At 36.7% G+C, this 19,075-nt stretch overlaps 1 protein-coding gene across 1 annotated transcript in view; it reads right to left on the minus strand.

Moving 5' to 3' along the window:
- LOC103756424 (ubiquitin-protein ligase E3C) overlaps positions 1 to 19,075 on the minus strand; it is a gene marked incomplete at its 5' end in the record, with an annotated part of 63,576 nt that overhangs the window by 9,362 nt on the left and 35,139 nt on the right. Inside the window, one exon of the mRNA XM_029961908.1 lies at positions 6,768 to 6,980. Coding sequence (XP_029817768.1) covers positions 6,768 to 6,980 — 213 coding nt within the window. The remainder of the gene's footprint in view (positions 1 to 6,767; positions 6,981 to 19,075) is intronic.

Below are 19,075 nucleotides of genomic sequence, written 5' to 3' on the forward strand. Positions count from 1 at the left end.
AATTCTGACCTCCCAGGTAACACAGGCCAGAGGATTCTGTCTAGAGATTCCTGTATTTAACTTCATAAATCCATAGATGAGTTAGAGCACATTTGTTAGAGACAAGCAGTCCTGTGATGGAGTATCTACCACCTTCTTTGATAAGCTACCACAACCTGAATTACAAAAGGTGTTAAAAATATATCTTACTTCCCACTTTAATCCTTGGACTGCAAACTTCTTGCTTTTCTTAATGCCTACAGTAAAACACCTCATCCATACTCCATCATCTCTGTGTGCAGATTGTACTGACTATGCTTATACCCTACTCCTGCAAGAATTATGTAAAAGGAAGGTGTCAGTTTAGCTGTCACTGTTTCATACCCTGCACACATCAGCTTGGTCCCTTCTGAGTGAGTCCCCTTCAGCAAGAACCAGGGACACAGGAGGCAGGAGTGCTCTCTCTGCAAGCCAGCTGGCCACTCCAGGGGTCCAGGCCAGTGTCTGGGGCCACTGACGGGCCTGAGGGTGAGGGTATTTTTGCTGGTGAAGTCCACAAGGAGTATTATTATAAGTATGGGACTTGTTCCATACCACAGTAGAAACAGCTGATGAGAAGGGGCCCTGCTTTCTCCTCTGCTACTGGAGGCAACAATGCAGTCTAGAAATGTACTGTGTTTCATCCCACTGCAGTAATTTTACTATCACTGGAATTTCAGTACTGTCCTATAGCTTAACCAGCTCCTTCCTTCCTCCTCAATTACATCCATGATGTATTACTTATGGGCAGCAACGTCATTAATCTTCCCAGAGACTTTTTTACTGAACTAAAGTAAGCTAGGTTTCTTTGATTTCCTCCTATAAAATACCCTTTTACAAAACCTAACAAGATCAGAAAGCTTTCTCTTACTTATTCAATTCTTGTCCTCTTCACCTTTACAGTATCAGAGCTACCAATGACGTTCCACATGAACGAATCAGTGTTGAGACCTCAATGCCAGTAATACTTTGCTTTCTGCCCACTTACAAACCTTCTCTACTTGTTTTGCCAAACTGCAGAATTCCTTGTTCTTTTGACACTACTGCACCCAATACAATCCCTCTCTCTGAGGTATGGACACACTGAATTGGGCCATATTAAAGCATATTTGTATCACCTAACTCATCAAGCTTCTCTTAAGAATAGGGACATCAACAACAGACTGACTAATAAATATTACTACATTTGCAAAAAATAATGTCTGTAAGCTCAGTATTTACACAAAAATATGCTTGAACTAGCCTCTTTCCTAAAACAGCAAAAGAGAACTACTGGCAGGGTGATTTAGAAAACTGCTGTATTTTAAGATTCATCCCAGAACTAAGTGAAGTAAAACATCTGACCATCCCTGCAGGTCAGCAAACACAAATAGGACATAGATTAATTTAAATTTGCATTGTAACAGCATTAGCTCCACAGTGCTCTAGGGATGTCAGGAAAGTTGTATTCATTCTGTAATAAAAGCTATTCTCTCCCTATAATGCTCTTCCTGAAATAAGAGAAAAAAAGTGTTGTACTCTTTCTGACCACTAGTTTTAGAAAACAAGACAAAGGGTGTTCTTTTTTAACAAATCCTATTATTCCTTTTATTTTTATATTTTTAATTAGCAAACCTTGATTTCCGATCCAACACTTCTGTACTCCCCTTCCTCCCCACAGCCCTGCATTGCCACAAGGAAGAGTACAGCACTCAGTTAACTGCATTTCCTGGGGTTTTCCAGTGATCTGACCATCCTTTTCAGAGTTTGTCAATGTGAGATTAATTTTACCACTCTTCTGTCAAAGTATCATCCAAGACTGAGACAAAAGGGATAATGTAGCATGAATAATAAATATAGTCTGCCATAAAGGCTAAGAGGGATGTAAAACAGAAGACAGAAAACAGTAACACTGGGTAGGAGTAAAGCTACAGTAAATGTCGATGCAGTTCACCTTCCAGTCATTCAACGTTCCCTGGTGTTTTAAAGGAACTACTGCACAATACTGCACAATTCCCACTTAATTGTAAAAGTCAGGAATGATTGTTGAAGAGTTCCTTCTCAAAAAGCCACAGCACAACTTAATACATCTTAAAAGCTTTATCAGCTTATATCTTCACTTTTATCCATCCAATTTTCGCCACTAGATGGTGCAAGGCAATAACACAGGTTACACGGGGCAGCCCAGACTAGAAAACTACAGACTTGTGTCATCACTTTAGTTTCTATTTTGTAGATCTAGAGTTTAAACAAACAAACAAACAAACAGAACCATTTTAACTTGGTTCATTATCAAAATCTCACTTATTAAAGGCAATCAAACCATACACATAATTTAGACAAGTATTCAGACCATTCAGACAATACCAGATAACTGAATTTGAATCCCTACTCACAAAGTATGTCTTCAAATTGAAAAGTCAGGATTTTCAAAAATCTGCATTTTTTAGTACTGTGGACAGAAGTATTGCATCAGGCCTCTGAATGAAGGTGAGATACACTCCGAACAACAGTTGCCTGCACTTCGGATTTTCTTGGCTATGAATTCAATTATATGTTTCTGCAGGTACACACTAAAAATGTAATCAACTTATATTTATATTCTTATTTAGGAAAACCATCACAGTTTGTGTAAAAAAAAAAAAAAAAGGTAAATCTCTGTTTTAGATATGACTGTAGTTCAAGTGAACAGTTCAGACAATCATTTTGAGTTATTATATCTGCTATTTTGAACATTATCATAATAATGAATTAAATACACACCAAAAATCAGCAAAACAGTAAATAACATGTTTGTCAAGCAGAATTCAGGGGATTTGCCTTCTGACAAATCTGTCACAAAAAGAATTGCAATGTGATGATGGGCAGAAAAAGGCAAGTCTCTGTTGGCAGACAAACTTTAAGCTTGCAGCTGCTCACACAGATCTACCACTAGTTGTAGCTGCTTCCCAATTCAACAGACAAAAAGGGAATATTTAGAGGATAAAGTAGGAAGTACTTCAGGAAAAAATATTTTTTCCTGTCATCTAAGTATTCTTTCTTTGTGCATGAAGACACTAGACATGTATCTCTTCACACAATCATAGAACCTCCAGTGCAATTTTACAAAGCTCTCTTACACAGTCAAGAACTCCTACAAACTTGTTTTCTGGACAGATGAAAATATTGTATCTTTTTTTCTTGGGCTCTGATCACTTTTTTTCCTATCACCTCTAAAGTTTCTTCCTCATTCTGAAAATAAGCCAATAAAGGTGGTTTTTTTCTTTCATTCCCTGTCATCTGCTTTCCAGATGTTCAGGCAGGAGTTCCAGGTAGGAGATTGCATATCAGTGTCTAACAATGCATTTGCTATAAGTGTTATGAATCTGCCTGAGAAGGATCAGGCTTTGCTTCTGAAAAACCTCCAAAATAATTCATCTAAGTTGCTGTATCCTGTTACAGAGGTTGCCAAGACAGAAACTTTCAGAACTATTTTTAAGACTTTAAAATTTTCTCTCAAAGAAATTTAAAGGCAAAGAACTCCCCTTTACTGAGTCAGCATATTTTCAGAGACAGCAATGGCATTCATGCCTGTTTAAAATGCCCAAGAAGGTGTCCCAACACCAACTTCCATAAGATATGGATTTCATAGGAACTGCTGCCATGTATATCATAGTGCTTTCCTGTGGGTTTGTGCTTTTCCACTTTATTTATAGTCTTCTGATCACACTCAGCTTCCGATCCATGTAATCTCAGGAATCAATGCTGGAGAAGACTCGCTGGAGTACAGCACCTAACGTTTCTGAGGGGAGAGGAATGCACACTCACAACCTCCCCTCTTCCCCTGGACAGCCACAAAACTCACCCTCCTCTCACTCAGAGAAAGGGAGGGTGAGAGGTCTGAAAAGAGAAGGTATTTTCTTGAATTTGTTAACCTTATTCTTATTGCAGACCTTTTATAACCATTTTATTACCATCTAATGTACAAGATAAAGGGAAAAATTAAATCAATATACATTGCTACTTGAAGGCACCTGACATCCTTTTGAGACTTTTTTACTGGCCACCATTTTATGCAGGAGACCCAGGCAGTTGAAATGTATGCTGGTATCACTGCATTAGATAGTTCTTTATCAAAAGCCAAAGCTATTTGGGGTTGGAAGATAAGGTTGATGGCATAGCTCCCCTAATTAGCAGGTCTAATGTGCAAATTATTAAGTACCTTTTTCAACTTCTGGTGAATGCACTTTGACAATAGTTTAATGGGATCTAAAAGCGCATTACAGGATTGGAATCAATACACTGATAATAGAATTTCTACCTTCTACTACTGACAGAGGCAATAGAGCCCCTTTGGAATGTGTCTTTCATTGCAGATAATGCTTTTGTGCCACAGTTGGTGGATGGACACTGCCACGAGGACAGCTATTTACAATGATAGATTTATGATGCATTTATTGGGCACTAATTTATTAAACACTAAAGTGGTTGTTTAGCTGAAAACTACAGATAATGTACATTCAACATAAGGACTGCAAATTAAGCTCTTTTCCTAAAGTGAATTAGCCTTACCTTGGCACAATCAATTAGTATGCAGTGGTTACAAGTCAAATAGCAGACAAAATGTATTTACCCACATGAGCTTTATTAAGGTAATGAAATGAAGTATAAGAAGTAACTTCTAGTATTGAAAGGCAGCAGACAGTGACAAGAAGCAAGGTTCTGTTGAACTACATGAACATGCAGCCAGTGCCATAAAAAGATGGTTATACTTCATGGGTACAGTGTTCTCTCTCCAAGTATAAATACAGCAAATCAGCACCAGAATATTTATATTAACTTACATTTAATTTAGCAGCTCAGTAACTTACTATTATATTTAATCTTCCTTTTAAAATTATGCCAAAAAATTACAAATCAAAAGTCTTGATAATATGCCATAGCCGTCAGAGAATTTTAACAAACAAACTGGGCTTCTTGGCAAGAATGCACTTTTTACAACTTTTTGTTGCATTAGGTAGATCTTGGATCTCCCCTTATGTTATTTCTGAGCTATTTCCCTTTTCTATGTGCTTTTATTGAGGTAGGTTCTAACTTGTGTGGCTAATTTTTGAGGACATACTGAGTAGATGTATGAAGTATGGAAACCAAAACCCCTCCAGAAAATATTTGCTACTTTTCATTTTTTATTAGATACTAAACTGGACTGGTATTAGCTGTGACCAACAAAGCTATTATTTTAAGTGCAGTTAAACAAATGGCTTTAGAATTTTGACTTTCCCCTCCTTAAAAATCCCAGGTTATACTGGAAACCACCACCTCGTGTGCTTTGCAACCCAGAACCCAAACCTGGGTACTGCAGACCTCAGTACCAGTCACTTAAAGCACAGGGTACAGCAGAGCAGGTGCTTTAACAATGTGCTTTTGGGTGCATTTGTTGCACATGTCTTTCTCTCAAGTTTTTGAGTGTTTCTCTAAAGACAGAGCAGGTCAGATGGTTTCATACAGGGAGTGTAATCCACGGGAGAAAAGTACATATGGCATATGTTTAATGTTAAACACTACTTATATCAGGCAACTGTTGACTCTCCCTTGTAGTATGCTGCAGGAACCCCAAATCTGAGATACTATTGTAAAACTTAATGCAATCCAGGTATTAGGATCTTCCAAAATGACAGAAAATGAATGACAGAGGAGTAAAATGAAGTCCAAGCCTGACGCTGTTCAAGAAGAAGTCCTGGCAGCAGAGGATTCAACCTAACAACTTCCAGAACTAGTTACTGCATCTCAGTGGTGCTGCTGCATCACAGAAGTTCTCAGCTTCCCTGACCAAAGGGAAACCCCAGAGAACTGCTTAACTCCTTCTAGAGTCTCTGCTTCTTCCTCAAGAGAGGAGGCTCAGTTCATCACTGCTGCACATCACAGTGTGGTCAAGTTTACTTTTTTGAGCCAATTATGTACCATAATCCAGTATAAACAGACCATAAGTAGTACACCATTTTAAATCCTCAAAAATTAAAGAGCAAGCATGACAAAACGCTTTACCTAAGGAGGTTAACTGCATTAGCACATAAAGACAGGCTATTAAAGCTCTAGTGACATTTATTTCCTACTAAGAGTGTAAGTGATCTTTAGCACACACAACAGAGCAAACAAAAGCCATAATCAAATTATTCAGTACAATTGCATTAAAAAAATATCATACTTAAGCACCTAACTAACTGCTTTTTAGAAGCACTGAACACCGTTTATCCCCTCTGATTTATCAGGTGTCTCAACACTTTAAAAAAATGGAGAGGTGTAAAAAGAAAAATTAAGGTCGGTCAAACTTCAGGCTCTCTACCTTGAAAATTACAGATAAAGGAGACAATGCTTATCTCACAATAAAGGATCATTTCTATAATCAGTATTTAAAACCATTTTGACAGCTAACTCCAACTCCAAAACCAGGCAGTACTTCTATGGTTTACATATCATCTAACTTTTGCAATTATTTCAAGTGCCATTGAAGAACCAACATAAAATATTTTGTTCAAGAAATTATCTCAGGCAATAGAACTTTGTATGTATGACTGTTATAAAATAATCACTGTAGTTTACCACAAGACCTTTAAGTCATCATCAAGTTATTTTTTTCAGTACATGGTTAGTTACTGACTACTCCAAATCTTGAGTCAGAATCACAGCACGTTAATAGTTGTTTCCTATCACATTTAAATTAAAAAATTAATTAGAAGGGGTAGTAATGATTCATCAGTCATACATAAAAGAACAAAAAATTGAGAGCTTACCTGTGCTTCTCCAAGGTCATTATTCACCACAGTGAAGTTCAGTCCAAGTTCTTCCACATCCCCCTCGTAGCTCTTGAGAAAAAGCAAATTTTTGTACATTTCTGGATCTAATGAAGCTAAATGATGAATATCAACATCAGCACTTGTCCCAAGCAATTTTGAGAGGAAAAAACTAGCAAATGGCAGCTCCACCAGCATATTTTCATAAAGAGCCTGAAAAAGAAAGCAATTAAAAAAAGCACATTAGATTTTACTGTTGTACATGCAGGAATTCTGAAGGCTACTGTCTATTTCTTAACTCTTCTGTAATTCCTTCTTAATGTGGAGAACCTACCTGCCTGAGTAGGTTCTTCTGGTATGGGAATAGCCCAGATATTGCATGAATTTAAGAATATTTAGTCAAAGTTTGAAATGTGTATATTCTTGTGAAACACTAAGGCCCCAAATCTCACAAATTTTAATTATGTGGTGATTTAAAATGTAAGGTCACTGCTTATCTGTCATTAATCTTCTTGTCCAAATCACAGAGATTGGCAAGAAAAGCAAAGTTTGCTAAAGGACAATGCAACTGAATCAAGAATGCCTCACAAAAAATGTTAACATCTTTACTTCCATCAGCATCATAACAAGCAATATTTTTCCATTCATATAAATTGCTACATGTGGGATAGTCATCCCCTTAAATATAACTCTGCAAACCCAGTACATTTTAAACTAATCCAAACTGTTACACAGATTCACTGCTGCACATTTTTGGTGAATGAATGGCACAATCAAACCACCCCTCATTTCCAAGCTGAGAGCTTACCAGCTATGACTTTATCATACATCTGACCCTTTCTACACCTGACACTGCTACACCTGTCAAAAGATTACTGAACTAAAATTGCACCTGACCCAAATATGCAGCACTCATGAAAAATGTATTTTTATTGTAAACTGAATGTATCCCCAAGAATTTTCAAAAATGCACAGAACTCCAGCAATACCACTCTCAGTTCATCTACTGTATGAGCACATTTTGATGTCATGCAAAGCAACTTTGCAGGTTTTTCATTAAGTCAGTAACAACTTCCTGACTGGAAGGAAAAAGTTCTTATGGCAGCTCTCAAAAGAAGGAGAGATGGAAACTTCAGAGCTATTCTGAATAAAGAACCATTGCTTTAAAAAATCCCAAAATATTCCCAGCACATGCTCTCTGTCCACAGCCATTCCCATTGTCCAGTCTGTTTGCCACATCAGCATCTCTCCCAAGGACAACCAAATCTTTACAGATCAGTGCAATCACAGACAGGCTGATCAGAAAAGGCAACCCCACCATAACATCACTGTAACATCATTATTCTTCCCCTTTTAACTCTCCAAGAGCAGTGCTTTGGCATTTCTTAATTCCTCCACAATTTACTGCAAACTTAGAAAATGAAGCACAATGGGGGGGGGGGAAGGAAAAAAGAATAAATGTAGCTCTAATCGCTCAATGATATTCCAACAAAGACGTTAAGAAAAATATACACAATTCCTTAAACTTTTGAAAGAACATTTCTATGAGGTGAGTTAGACCTTGCAAAAGAATTAAGAATAACGAGTTCAAAGCCAAAGGGTGCATTATATTTAGAGCCATATGATTTATTCAAGGTGTAGAAGTCGAAATCCTCATTTGTATAGTTGACTTTAAAAGCAAACTAGAGGGATAAATCATTAATTTGCAATGTATAAGGTCAGTGTTTGCTGTTCCTGCATTAGTAACAATAAAGCTATTGTAATTCCTTAAATATATCAAAGCTACCCGAATTTAAAATGGAATTCCATCTATGACTCATAAAATGTAAATGCAGAGGTGTAATTTTTTACACAAGGCAGGTTTAAGCCTTTAGAGCATTTAATATACAAGGACTAATAAATGATAGCACTAAAAACTATGATCACATCAGCTAAATGGATTATAAATTAAATTTCCATAATGTATGCAACTGAAATACAAATGTAGACATAAATCAAGGTATTTTCTAAACACAGGTTAATTACACAAATTCAAAACCTGTCTATTTTTTATGCAAAACAATCCACTTAGCATTTTTCAAACTGGTCTTAAGTCTTCACCACTTGCAACACTTGATCCTAGAAGCCTATCAATAATTCCTTGTCAGGAAAAGCAGCAATAGGTATATTGAAGAAACTTGTATGTTATTTTTCAAGTGTCTGTCTTTTATGAGTGTTTATTGCTAGAAATTGTGCCAAAATGATTTGAAATAAAAAGGATTAATTATGGTAGAAGCTTTTTAATATAAGTGAGTGCAGCTGCAATGCAATTAATGCAAATTGTGACGCTATCAGGAAAATAAATGTGAACAACATCACTGGCTATTTCTGTTTGCTGCCAAATAACTTCAGTAATTTACTACATTAAGAATCAATAAAAAAATAATGCATTTCAAATGCATCACTATTAATCTTCAGGTAGTTCCAAAGTGAACATTTATAACTTCATCTAAAAACTATATAAAGCATTTTTAAATAAACTAAATTGTACAGTTTGAGAATACCTTTAATTACTCCTCCTCTTAGCTAAGTGGTTGCAATATTCAAAACAAAGTATTTTTGGAAAGAAGACAAACAGTAGTGTTTTAATTAGTTTGAAAGTCAAGCTGTTCTAACAAACTTTAATAAAAAATGCACTGAAACTCTGGTAAATAAAGTCACAATAAACTCTGGTTTTCCAATTTACCCTCAAAGAGGTAAATTCCACCATTACAGCTCCAGCAGTGTGTACAGATGCTAAGAAATGCTGTGTACAACATGACTAAATAAACTGGAACTTTGTTTCCAGATTCCATCTAACTTTCCTTTTTCTCAGTCAGCATAAATTGATCAAACTACCTGTTGTTGCAGAAAGATGAGATTCCACCCATTCCTGCCAGAGCAATGAAAACAATCAGGTTTTGCTGATTCACCTGGGCTTGTCTGCAAGTAGAGGTTGTACAGTAGAGGCTACAGGATCATTATAACATGCTGAATTAGTTCAAAATTTGCAGATCATTTGTGTTGTGCTTTGTTTGGGCTGCTGGGTTTGGGGTTCACAAAGTGGGGCGGCTGTTGATGGACACATGGGACAGTATTTGAAGATGAGCTTGCTTTCAAATCCAGTCAGAGCTTGCTTTCAATCAAGTCAGATCCAACTCATAGCCACAGCTGAAACTGGGTAGGAAAAGCAAGATCATTTGTTCACCATGAGCACAAACCTGGAGCAGCCAGTTGCTCATGGAAGTCCACCCTGATGGGTATTTTTCTCACTGAAGGTAATCCAACGGCCCAAAGGGAGATTTCAACTCCTTCCTTCTTTTTCCTTAGTGAACTGCCTTGGGGCAGTTACCTAAGTTACCCTATTTTAAACTTAGGGGGTTTTGCCTGTTGAACTCCCTGAACTGGCTTTCTGCAACATCAACATAAAGGAGGCAGGAGCCCAGCACCAGTGACAGGCAAGGGAATGGTGACCACCAGAGAGGTAACCAGCAGTCAGATTAATTAGCTGCAATATGAAACTGCACCTTTAGAATATGCTTACATATGTATGCAGTGGGTTGACCCTGGGCAGATACCAGGTACCCACTAAAGCTGCTCTCTCACTCTCCCTCTGCTCTTCCCTGGCTGGAATTTCTTCTCTGCAACAACCTTCTATTCTTAAATATGTTATCACAGAGGCGTTACTATTATTGGCTCCACAGGACAGGAGAAGCTTCTAGCAGATTCTGAGAGAAGCCCCCCCTGTACCCCCCCACTACCAAAACTCAGCCACAGAAACCTACTAGAATGTACTTTAATACAATATAAGCTCGTGCTCTTCCCACAAAAGTTGTCCTCTGTTTTCCTCCCACAGCCAATGAGTAACAACACTGGTAGAAGAAACTGGCTTGTTCTTGGAGAGAGATGTCTTCTGTTTGCCTCATGAGAACTTCCTGTTCATACACTGCTCCAAGAGATCAAAGCCAGCAAACTTCACCAATTTATACTTTAGAACTAATCTCTTCTCAAACTTCAAGTACTCTCACCCTTTGGCCAGTTTCCTTTAACTCTGATGGGACTGATGCCATTCTATGATGGATTCTGAGAGTTCATGTTCCCAACTTTCCTCTCTGATGAGCCCCTGACTTGACTTCATTGTCTCTATCCTCAAGTCCCATAAACTGCAATTGACTCACATAAGGCAAAAAATCCAAGCAGGAAGTCATGAAAGGAGCAATTGGTGGTCAAATATGGCATTAGACTTCTAGTTTCTAACGTTTAGATGTGGGGTCAACACAAACACCTTAATAGAGCCTATACAGAATTCTGCCTCCCTGAAAGGCTGGGATATTAGCACTCCAGCTGGACAGAAGTGCCACATTCCCAGGAGCTAAAAGGTTATGCCTGATGAAAATGGCAACCTGGATTCCCCAGCACTATTTCAAACTCATGTAGGTTAGGGATGCTCTTTACGCAAAGTTATGACATCTCTAGAAAACTAATAAAATAACTTAAAAGATTCTGAAACAACAAAACAAAAAAAATCTGGTTTTAGGTAACAACCTATTTTTAGTACTCCTCACCCCTGTCCTCTCCCAGTTATGTCAACCCTTTTTTATTTTCTTACGATATGGTTAAAATAAGCTTTTTTCTGGTCAGAAGGCTAAGAGTAATTATTTCATTATGGAAAAAGCAGTATTCAGTAAAAGGAACTTCATACACCTCTCTCTCCCTTTGTGTGTGAATGCCTGCAGAACACACCAGAATATTAAAAATAAGCAAAATAGCAGAAAGCCTACTGTGGTTAATAGGCTTTCACTTCACACACAGTCTGAAGCCTATTAATTCCCTTCTAAATAACCCTGGCTACCCGGGATTACAGTACATTTGGACTGTAACTGATTGCAGCATGGTCTGGCTACAGAAGCCTTTACTCAGGTCAGTGACAAATCACAACGTGGGCATCTACAATGATGAAAAATACAATGTTCAGATACTTACCAATATACTGAATGCATTCATTGAACATCTGTGATGTGGAGGAACAAGGAATGGTTCTTTAAGGCAAGCACCTTTCAGAACCCAGGTATGCCATCAGCTGTAATATATTATGGAATGAGGATCTGGGCTGGAAGGACAGCTGTATCCAGGACATAGTGAGAAAGTGACAGTTCTGTGGTCAAGGAGGACTTCTTATTTCAACATAATAAGAATAATGCCTGACTGGGACTATACATGGTAACTATCATAATATCATTTAAGTACTACATAGTCACATAAGGTTCAGGTATGACCCCAAGATTTAGGAAATGGCTCTTCAGAACGAAAGGATTTCATGCCACGTTTTAAATTTGGACAAAATTTAAGCTACTCCAGTCATTTCAGCCACATGAGCGTTACAACACACTGAATAAGGTTCAAATTGTGTAAACAAATTGACAGCTAAATCTCCCTCCCTGTGAGGCAGCTTTAGTGACTTTACTTACACTTTCAGGTCTACAATTAATTCTCTTCATTTATTATTTCAACTAAAATCTTTCTTAAGAAAAATAATCAGTCATTACTCCTACTTTCCATTAATCCTTTACAACCCAGAACTGTATTTTACAACATAAACAATGCTAAAGTCATATGCCTAGAAAGATGCACGGCTTTTGGGCTGAGGCAGTAAGTGACTGAGCTTAAATTCAATTATTTCCATAATCAGCCCCCAAGACCATAACCTCTTCTATTTCAGTAATTTTAAACAGTTACTATTAAATAATACTTAGCACTTACAGAGTGCAATAGATCTTCAAAGTTGTACAGAACCGTTAATAAAAATGATCGAAAAATAGCAAAACCATTAGAACTTCCTTCTACCTTATTATTTATATCCTAGAAATATCACACTCACAAAGCCTTTGGGGACAGCAAAGCCTTTTCAACACTAATGAAAAAGATAAAACTAAAAATTTAAGTTACATTAAAATTAACATGTACTCATATTTTTGAAGCATTTTTAAAGCCAGCATTTAGAATTTTATAGGTAAAATAATTTCTTAGAAATATGCTTAATAATGTGCTTTAAAGTGAGCAAAACCAAAATTATATTGTTCCCAATGCCAATATGGTAAAATAAAACTAATTCTCTCAGGTGTGTGTCACAATGCAATGTTTGGGAACTTTAAGTCACTGTTTTCAGCTCCCTGAGCTTTCCAGTAGCAGTCAGTCAGATGTATTTTTATCACCATATTAATAGGAAATTTGGTACATTATCCTCCCTATATCACTGTGAAAATTCACAGCTCACTTTTTGTTCAAATACTGGATGCCTTTTCTGTCTTTAAAAAAGTAGGAGTCCAAAACTCTGCAGCCAGATGTCTGTAATTTGGCTTCTGGGAGCTTTATTCATAGCCCCTGTAGCAGTGCCAATATCATCAGATTTCAAAATAATTTTTTAAGAAAAGAATAAAGCCTTTTTTAAGTTGCTTTTACTTCAGATTCCCCACTCACTGGAAATTTGAAGGTCAGCAAGTACAAGTTCATGGAAGTTCCAGAGATCTGGGGGTTGCAAGACTCAGGTGTGAAGGACCTGCTGTCAAATCTGCTGCAGTGGGTGCAAATCCCTGAAAGGCCTGGCAGACGTGTGGCAAGCACAGAACAAACTCCTAAATGACTCTTAAACACACCTGCAGAAAAATGTAAGGATTCATTTCCAGAGGCTCCATTGGAGCATATTAAGTGTAATGACCTTGAGTTAATTTTTAATTTAAAAATAGAAAGTCACGCCAGTAATTTTATTCTAAGAATTTAGGACATATTTGATTACAATAATGTTTATTACCTAGAGAGTGCTTCAGACATGCCAGCGTTTGCTGAAAACCACCATTTCATCAGCTTGATACTTTCTTTCTGTTTTAATAAGAACAGTTATCTCTGCAACTTATGCCATATAAATGATATAAATTGCTATCAGTGTAGTTTGGGGGGTTTTAAGGGATGGGAAAGGGAAGGACTATAGATATCTGGGGATGCTCTGGATAACTGATAGTTATCATTCATTACTGAAGTTCCAGTAAAGGCTTAATAGATTTTCCTTGCCTCAAATTTAAACATAATTTAGGAAGAACTGAAGATAAAAGGAAGACATCTCCTCCTTATTTAAGTTTAATCTTCTGAAATACTAAAACACTTACTACTCTATAACCAACCTCTGGATATGCTTTTAAGATAAATCTGTATTTTAATAGCAGTGAAACTAGTCATTTTTAAAGACAGTTCAAACAGAATTAAGAATTTCAGTAAATATTCCAAACTTAATTGATTGAAATGGATGTAGGTGTTCCCAAGTGTGAAAAAAGATCAGGATACCATTACCACACACTCTAACTGTTTATTTATTCCCTGTCTAGGAACCTGATTTAGAGGCAATAAAATGCAATCAGTACACAAACCAGAAGCAGGAATCATCTGCTAATGGAACTTTTAATTGAGGAGTGACCACTGACATGAGGTAATTCTTTCCATACAGAACTCCTTGCAGAGACCTCTATGCACTTTATCACGGTAAACAATCACTAACATATGCATTAAAGAAAATTTAAATACATTATGACCCAATAAATATCACAATCCATCAATACACACTTTTCCTTCCTAAAGATTTAGAGTTAAAATACCACATTTCAGCAGTCTTTTAGCGCTAGACATATATTTACAAGGTTAGTACTAACATAGCTATTTGTAATCAAAAGATAATTGGTTATTTTAAATGCACCAGTACACAAAGGAATTGTCAAGCTGAATAACTGTGTCAGAAAACAGATTCAGATTAGTTTCCATCTGCATTCATAAATCATTAAATAACTTCCCTAAGGTATCAATTTTGCTCTCTCACTCTTGTGTTTCTGCACACAGTGTATAACTAAAGGCCCATGCCAATTCACATGGCAAATTCCTGCTCTGATTCCATTTCAGATGATTCAGGATTTTCCGAGACAAATGATCATCAGCTAACTTGCTTTTAAGCAAAACGCTGAGTCTATGAAATCATGTGCAGGGTAACTGAAATTAATAAAACAAAGAGTTTATACCAATTACCTCCTCTTTGCATCAGAATCACCCATTTCATACCTACCTTTCTAGGTACTAGTAGTATCAATTGTGGTTGCAGCACAAATCAATTAAGTGTGTACTGATCTAAGCCAAGCCAAAGTAGATCTAATTAAGTGGACAGTAAGAAAAGGGAAAGAGACTAAATATCGTAAGGAAAAAAATCCCCATCCTTCAACAGTCAGAGAAGAAGTAGCAGTGAAGTGCTCAATGCACCATCCTATCAAATATTCAAGTACACAAAACCCAGTGCTCGTTGTACAGTTTTCTTGCTTTTTCTCTCTGTGAGTTTTTGGTGCAGAAAGGGCACTCAAATATGTTGTCAGAAACATTCCCTTGAAAGTTTTAACTCCACAACTGCATCCTACTGATAATTTAAGAGTTTAGGATCTGATCCAGATCCTGCTGTGAAAAGACTCCCACTGACTCAGTCCATCTTAGATAAGGCCCAAGAATGATTAAGAACTACTTTTGTTTTTTTCAGGAAAACAGATTCTATAGACACTGCTAATGTTACAATTGTACCTCCCAGACAGGCATAATATCTTGCACCACAAACAAGCTATCACAGCTCTATTTAAAGTTACAAACAGGAACCATAAGGCATGCTCTCTAAGACACAGAAAAATAATCTAATCAATAATTAGGTCCCACATCTACTTCTAGGGTAATAAAATCTGTATTTGATATGCTATTACTCTTCTAAAGTTTAATTTTACCAAAGGATCTATTTTATAACTCTTTTTTTCAATTACATGTGTTTAACAACATTTAGATATGTGCACAGAACAGTCTGTTGTATCTTAAATCAGTATAGTAACCTATAAAACAGTCATACGAAAATAAACAACTTAGACCTTCATCAATATAATATCCACCAGGCCATGGAAATTACTGACCTCCTATATACCATTAAATATTAATGATCAAAGACTAAACCTAGACTGTCTAATCTATCCATCATCAAAATAATCCTAAAATTCAAAATAAACACATCACTTTTTCTCAGTCTTTACTGCTTCTTCTACGAACATTCTTTATTTGGGTCCACAAATGAAGAACTCAGTTCAAAACAACTCAAAAGACATTTTGTTCTTCATACTGCTTTCCCAACTGTTTAAGACAAAAGCTAGGGTTTGGCAAAACAAATTTAAATCTTTTCAGAAAACCTTAGTGTACTCTCAGGACTGCATGTTCTATTGCTTAGAAAAGAGGATTTAGTACTATATTTCAAAAAATAGATGTTCTTCAGCAACAGGAACGTGTGACTCACACGTGCTGTTCAATATGCTGGAATAAGAGAGTTAGAGATGGTAGAATTCAGTATAACCAAAGATGCTGAGTGTATTAAACAAAAATCTCTAGTGTCAGAAAAAGTCGCTCTGTTTAAGATGCAAAGACAGTCACTGCAAAACAAAATAAATGCAAGAACTAGCAGGTTTATGTCAAAAAGGAAAAAGAGGAAACCATAAAAATTATCATACTAATCTATGAATTTCCTGCCTTATTCTTAAACTAATGCTGATATTTCAAGAAATTGAAGCAAATTATCTTAAGAATTAGCTGCTTGATGTCAAAGAATTCCAAACACAAAGAATGTCCTTTTCCACAACATCTGTCACAGTAGCATCGTTGAATAAATGCAAATGTAAACTGAAAACGGGGAAAGATAATACAGTATATACAACACTGAGTTTAGGTCTAAATGTGGTGAAGTTCAGATGTTAATTCTCTGTCACTGTTCTACCAACCACTCTTTCCATGTTTGCAGCAGACCACTCAAGAATCAGTATGGAGAAAATCCTCATTTAATACTCCCAGGTGCTGCTTCCAAATTTCCTTGCTCTGGCTATGTTGCTTGAAATTTTGGCAGCCTGTCAACATAGCAACTTCTGTGTTCTCCTGAGCCAAGTCCACTACGTTGCCAAACCTGCAGCAGGAAAGTCTGCACACGGAAAGAGTTTCAGTGCTGCCAGAACAACTACTGCATGTGGAAAGGAAGTTAAACCACATCAGGAGCCTCCCCACAGCCCAGAACTACCTAGTAACAGAGGAAAAGGATTAGAACATCCAGACCATCCATTCTTCTGGGAGACCACATGGGACAACAAGACTGTACTTTCCAGAGAGGACAAGAAAGAGAATTTGGGGCTAGAACTCCTCTGCCTGAGTGTTCCTGAGAGCCCAAAACACCTTGGGCTCTCAAGCAAAGCCTGAACTCTGGGAGTCACTGCTGTGCTTCCAGTGGGCACCAGTGAGGGGTTCAAGTTTCCAGCACCTCCGGTGGTGGGAGACTGTTACCAGGAGGGTGCTTGGTAAGCTGAGCTTTTACTTTTAAGGAAGAGAAAGGAAAATGCTTAAAAGGCACCAATGCTAAGATAATATTTACATTTCAGAGTAAAGTCACTGAAAGTTGAGAAAGGTAAACTTTGGAAGTGTTTGAGTAGCTGTTGTTTAAGCAAACTCATTTCTGCTTCTTTTTTTTAAGAATGATTTCAGACAACATGTGCAATTACACGGTCACATGGTATTACTTCTACAAGACCTCATTCGGTGACTATAAAAGTTTCATGAACAAGCCATGCAGTTTACACACAGATTTTAACTTCTTCACTAACTACAAAAATACACCCTAAATAGTCAATAATTTATCTAGGGTTAAAATAATTAACATGGTTTTGATACACTGTCTTTAAAGGTAAGTTTTAAATTTTCAGATGTTTCTACTTCTGAACTGACTAATTAACAGAGAAGATGCCAAGCTGTTAGAAACTTTCTGATAAGAAGAAAAACTGAATTGGATGTAACTCTATGGTACTGAAAGCTAAATGCATTTGGATATTAGGATGAAATGGTTACCAAGAGACAGATAAATTCTATAAATTATTATATTTTAATGTATTTGTTTTCTGATAATATTGAAGCTTCTTAGGTGAGAGTTTCTGGTGGTAGCACTCTTTACATACTGGTTTCCACAAATAAGAAATTGCTGTGGATGCCTGATTGCTTCCTTTGCATTATATCTACTTTGTTTACAAAGGGGCTTTTAATAATCCACTATTGCTTTCAAATAACTCTGTGCAAAGCATTAAATGGACACATTTTTGAAAATGGATGAGTGAGTATTCAATAACCTAACCAAGATTACAATACTGGCAGGTTTTGAATAGTATGGTCGTGCCTTATCTTTCTGTTTAATTCATTAAGTCTCTAAATACACTACTAAAAAGGTGTCTGTGCACCTGGATAGGAATAATTATTAAGTAACACTGTCAGTTCTTACCTTATCTAAACATACTGCAAAATCAAAAACAATTTATGCTTTCAAAATGTTAAATAATAGATCCTTGGATTTTAAAAAGACAAAAGTAAAACTATACTTGTAGCACTTTGTGAGATAAAAAACATGTTGCAACTTCTGTCTCTAGAGGATTATTTGAAATTCAATTACAGAAGGCAATGTGTTGTTTTGACAGAGGAAACTGAAGATACAAAACTACAATCTTTTTTTTTAAATATTGTTTCAAGCCTCACCTATCAGTTGATCCCTGCCCCATTCATAGATATACACAAAACATTTCTGTGGTGAAGTAACTTCCTTACAATACCACAGTATTTCCTTCCCCACTCCAAAAATCTATACATTCAGAAAGAACATAAAGACTTGGATATGTAACACTGGTCATAATTACAAACTATTGTATTAGTACTGAATCCATCTGCCATTAAGAGCAGGAACATCATTCAAAGACTATTTCATCAAAATGGCCGATTTGAAATTTCCACTCTTTAGGAAGTTTGGATATGGCAGTAGCTGGGATGCACGAGCAGAGAATTCACCTAAAGTGGCAGTTCAATCGAAATCAGTTGACTGGCAACTCTCAAGAACAGCACTGTTTCAACAACTCAGGTTTGCCAACAACATCCTCTTAAATCACTTCCAGCTACACTACAAAGACATCCAACTGCATGTTAAATCTCACTGCAAGTGAGCAGGATTTTACCCTCCAAAATAATTCAGGCAGATAAATGGGACTTTTACATCTAAAATACCTTCAGTTTTAGATAGCTAAGTAACAGTCAATGTTGTTTTCTTCTTTTTCTGAAATGGAATTTGTATTCCAAACTTAGTTTCACATTACAAAAATTATTTCAAGGGCTTAGAGTGAAATAGCATCAGTACTAAACCCGACCATAAAAGAAAATTGAATGTA

This window comes from Manacus vitellinus, unplaced genomic scaffold (assembly GCF_001715985.3).
Source record: "Manacus vitellinus isolate BGI_N305 unplaced genomic scaffold, ASM171598v3 scaffold_3_pilon, whole genome shotgun sequence".
NCBI lineage: Eukaryota > Metazoa > Chordata > Aves > Passeriformes > Pipridae > Manacus > Manacus vitellinus.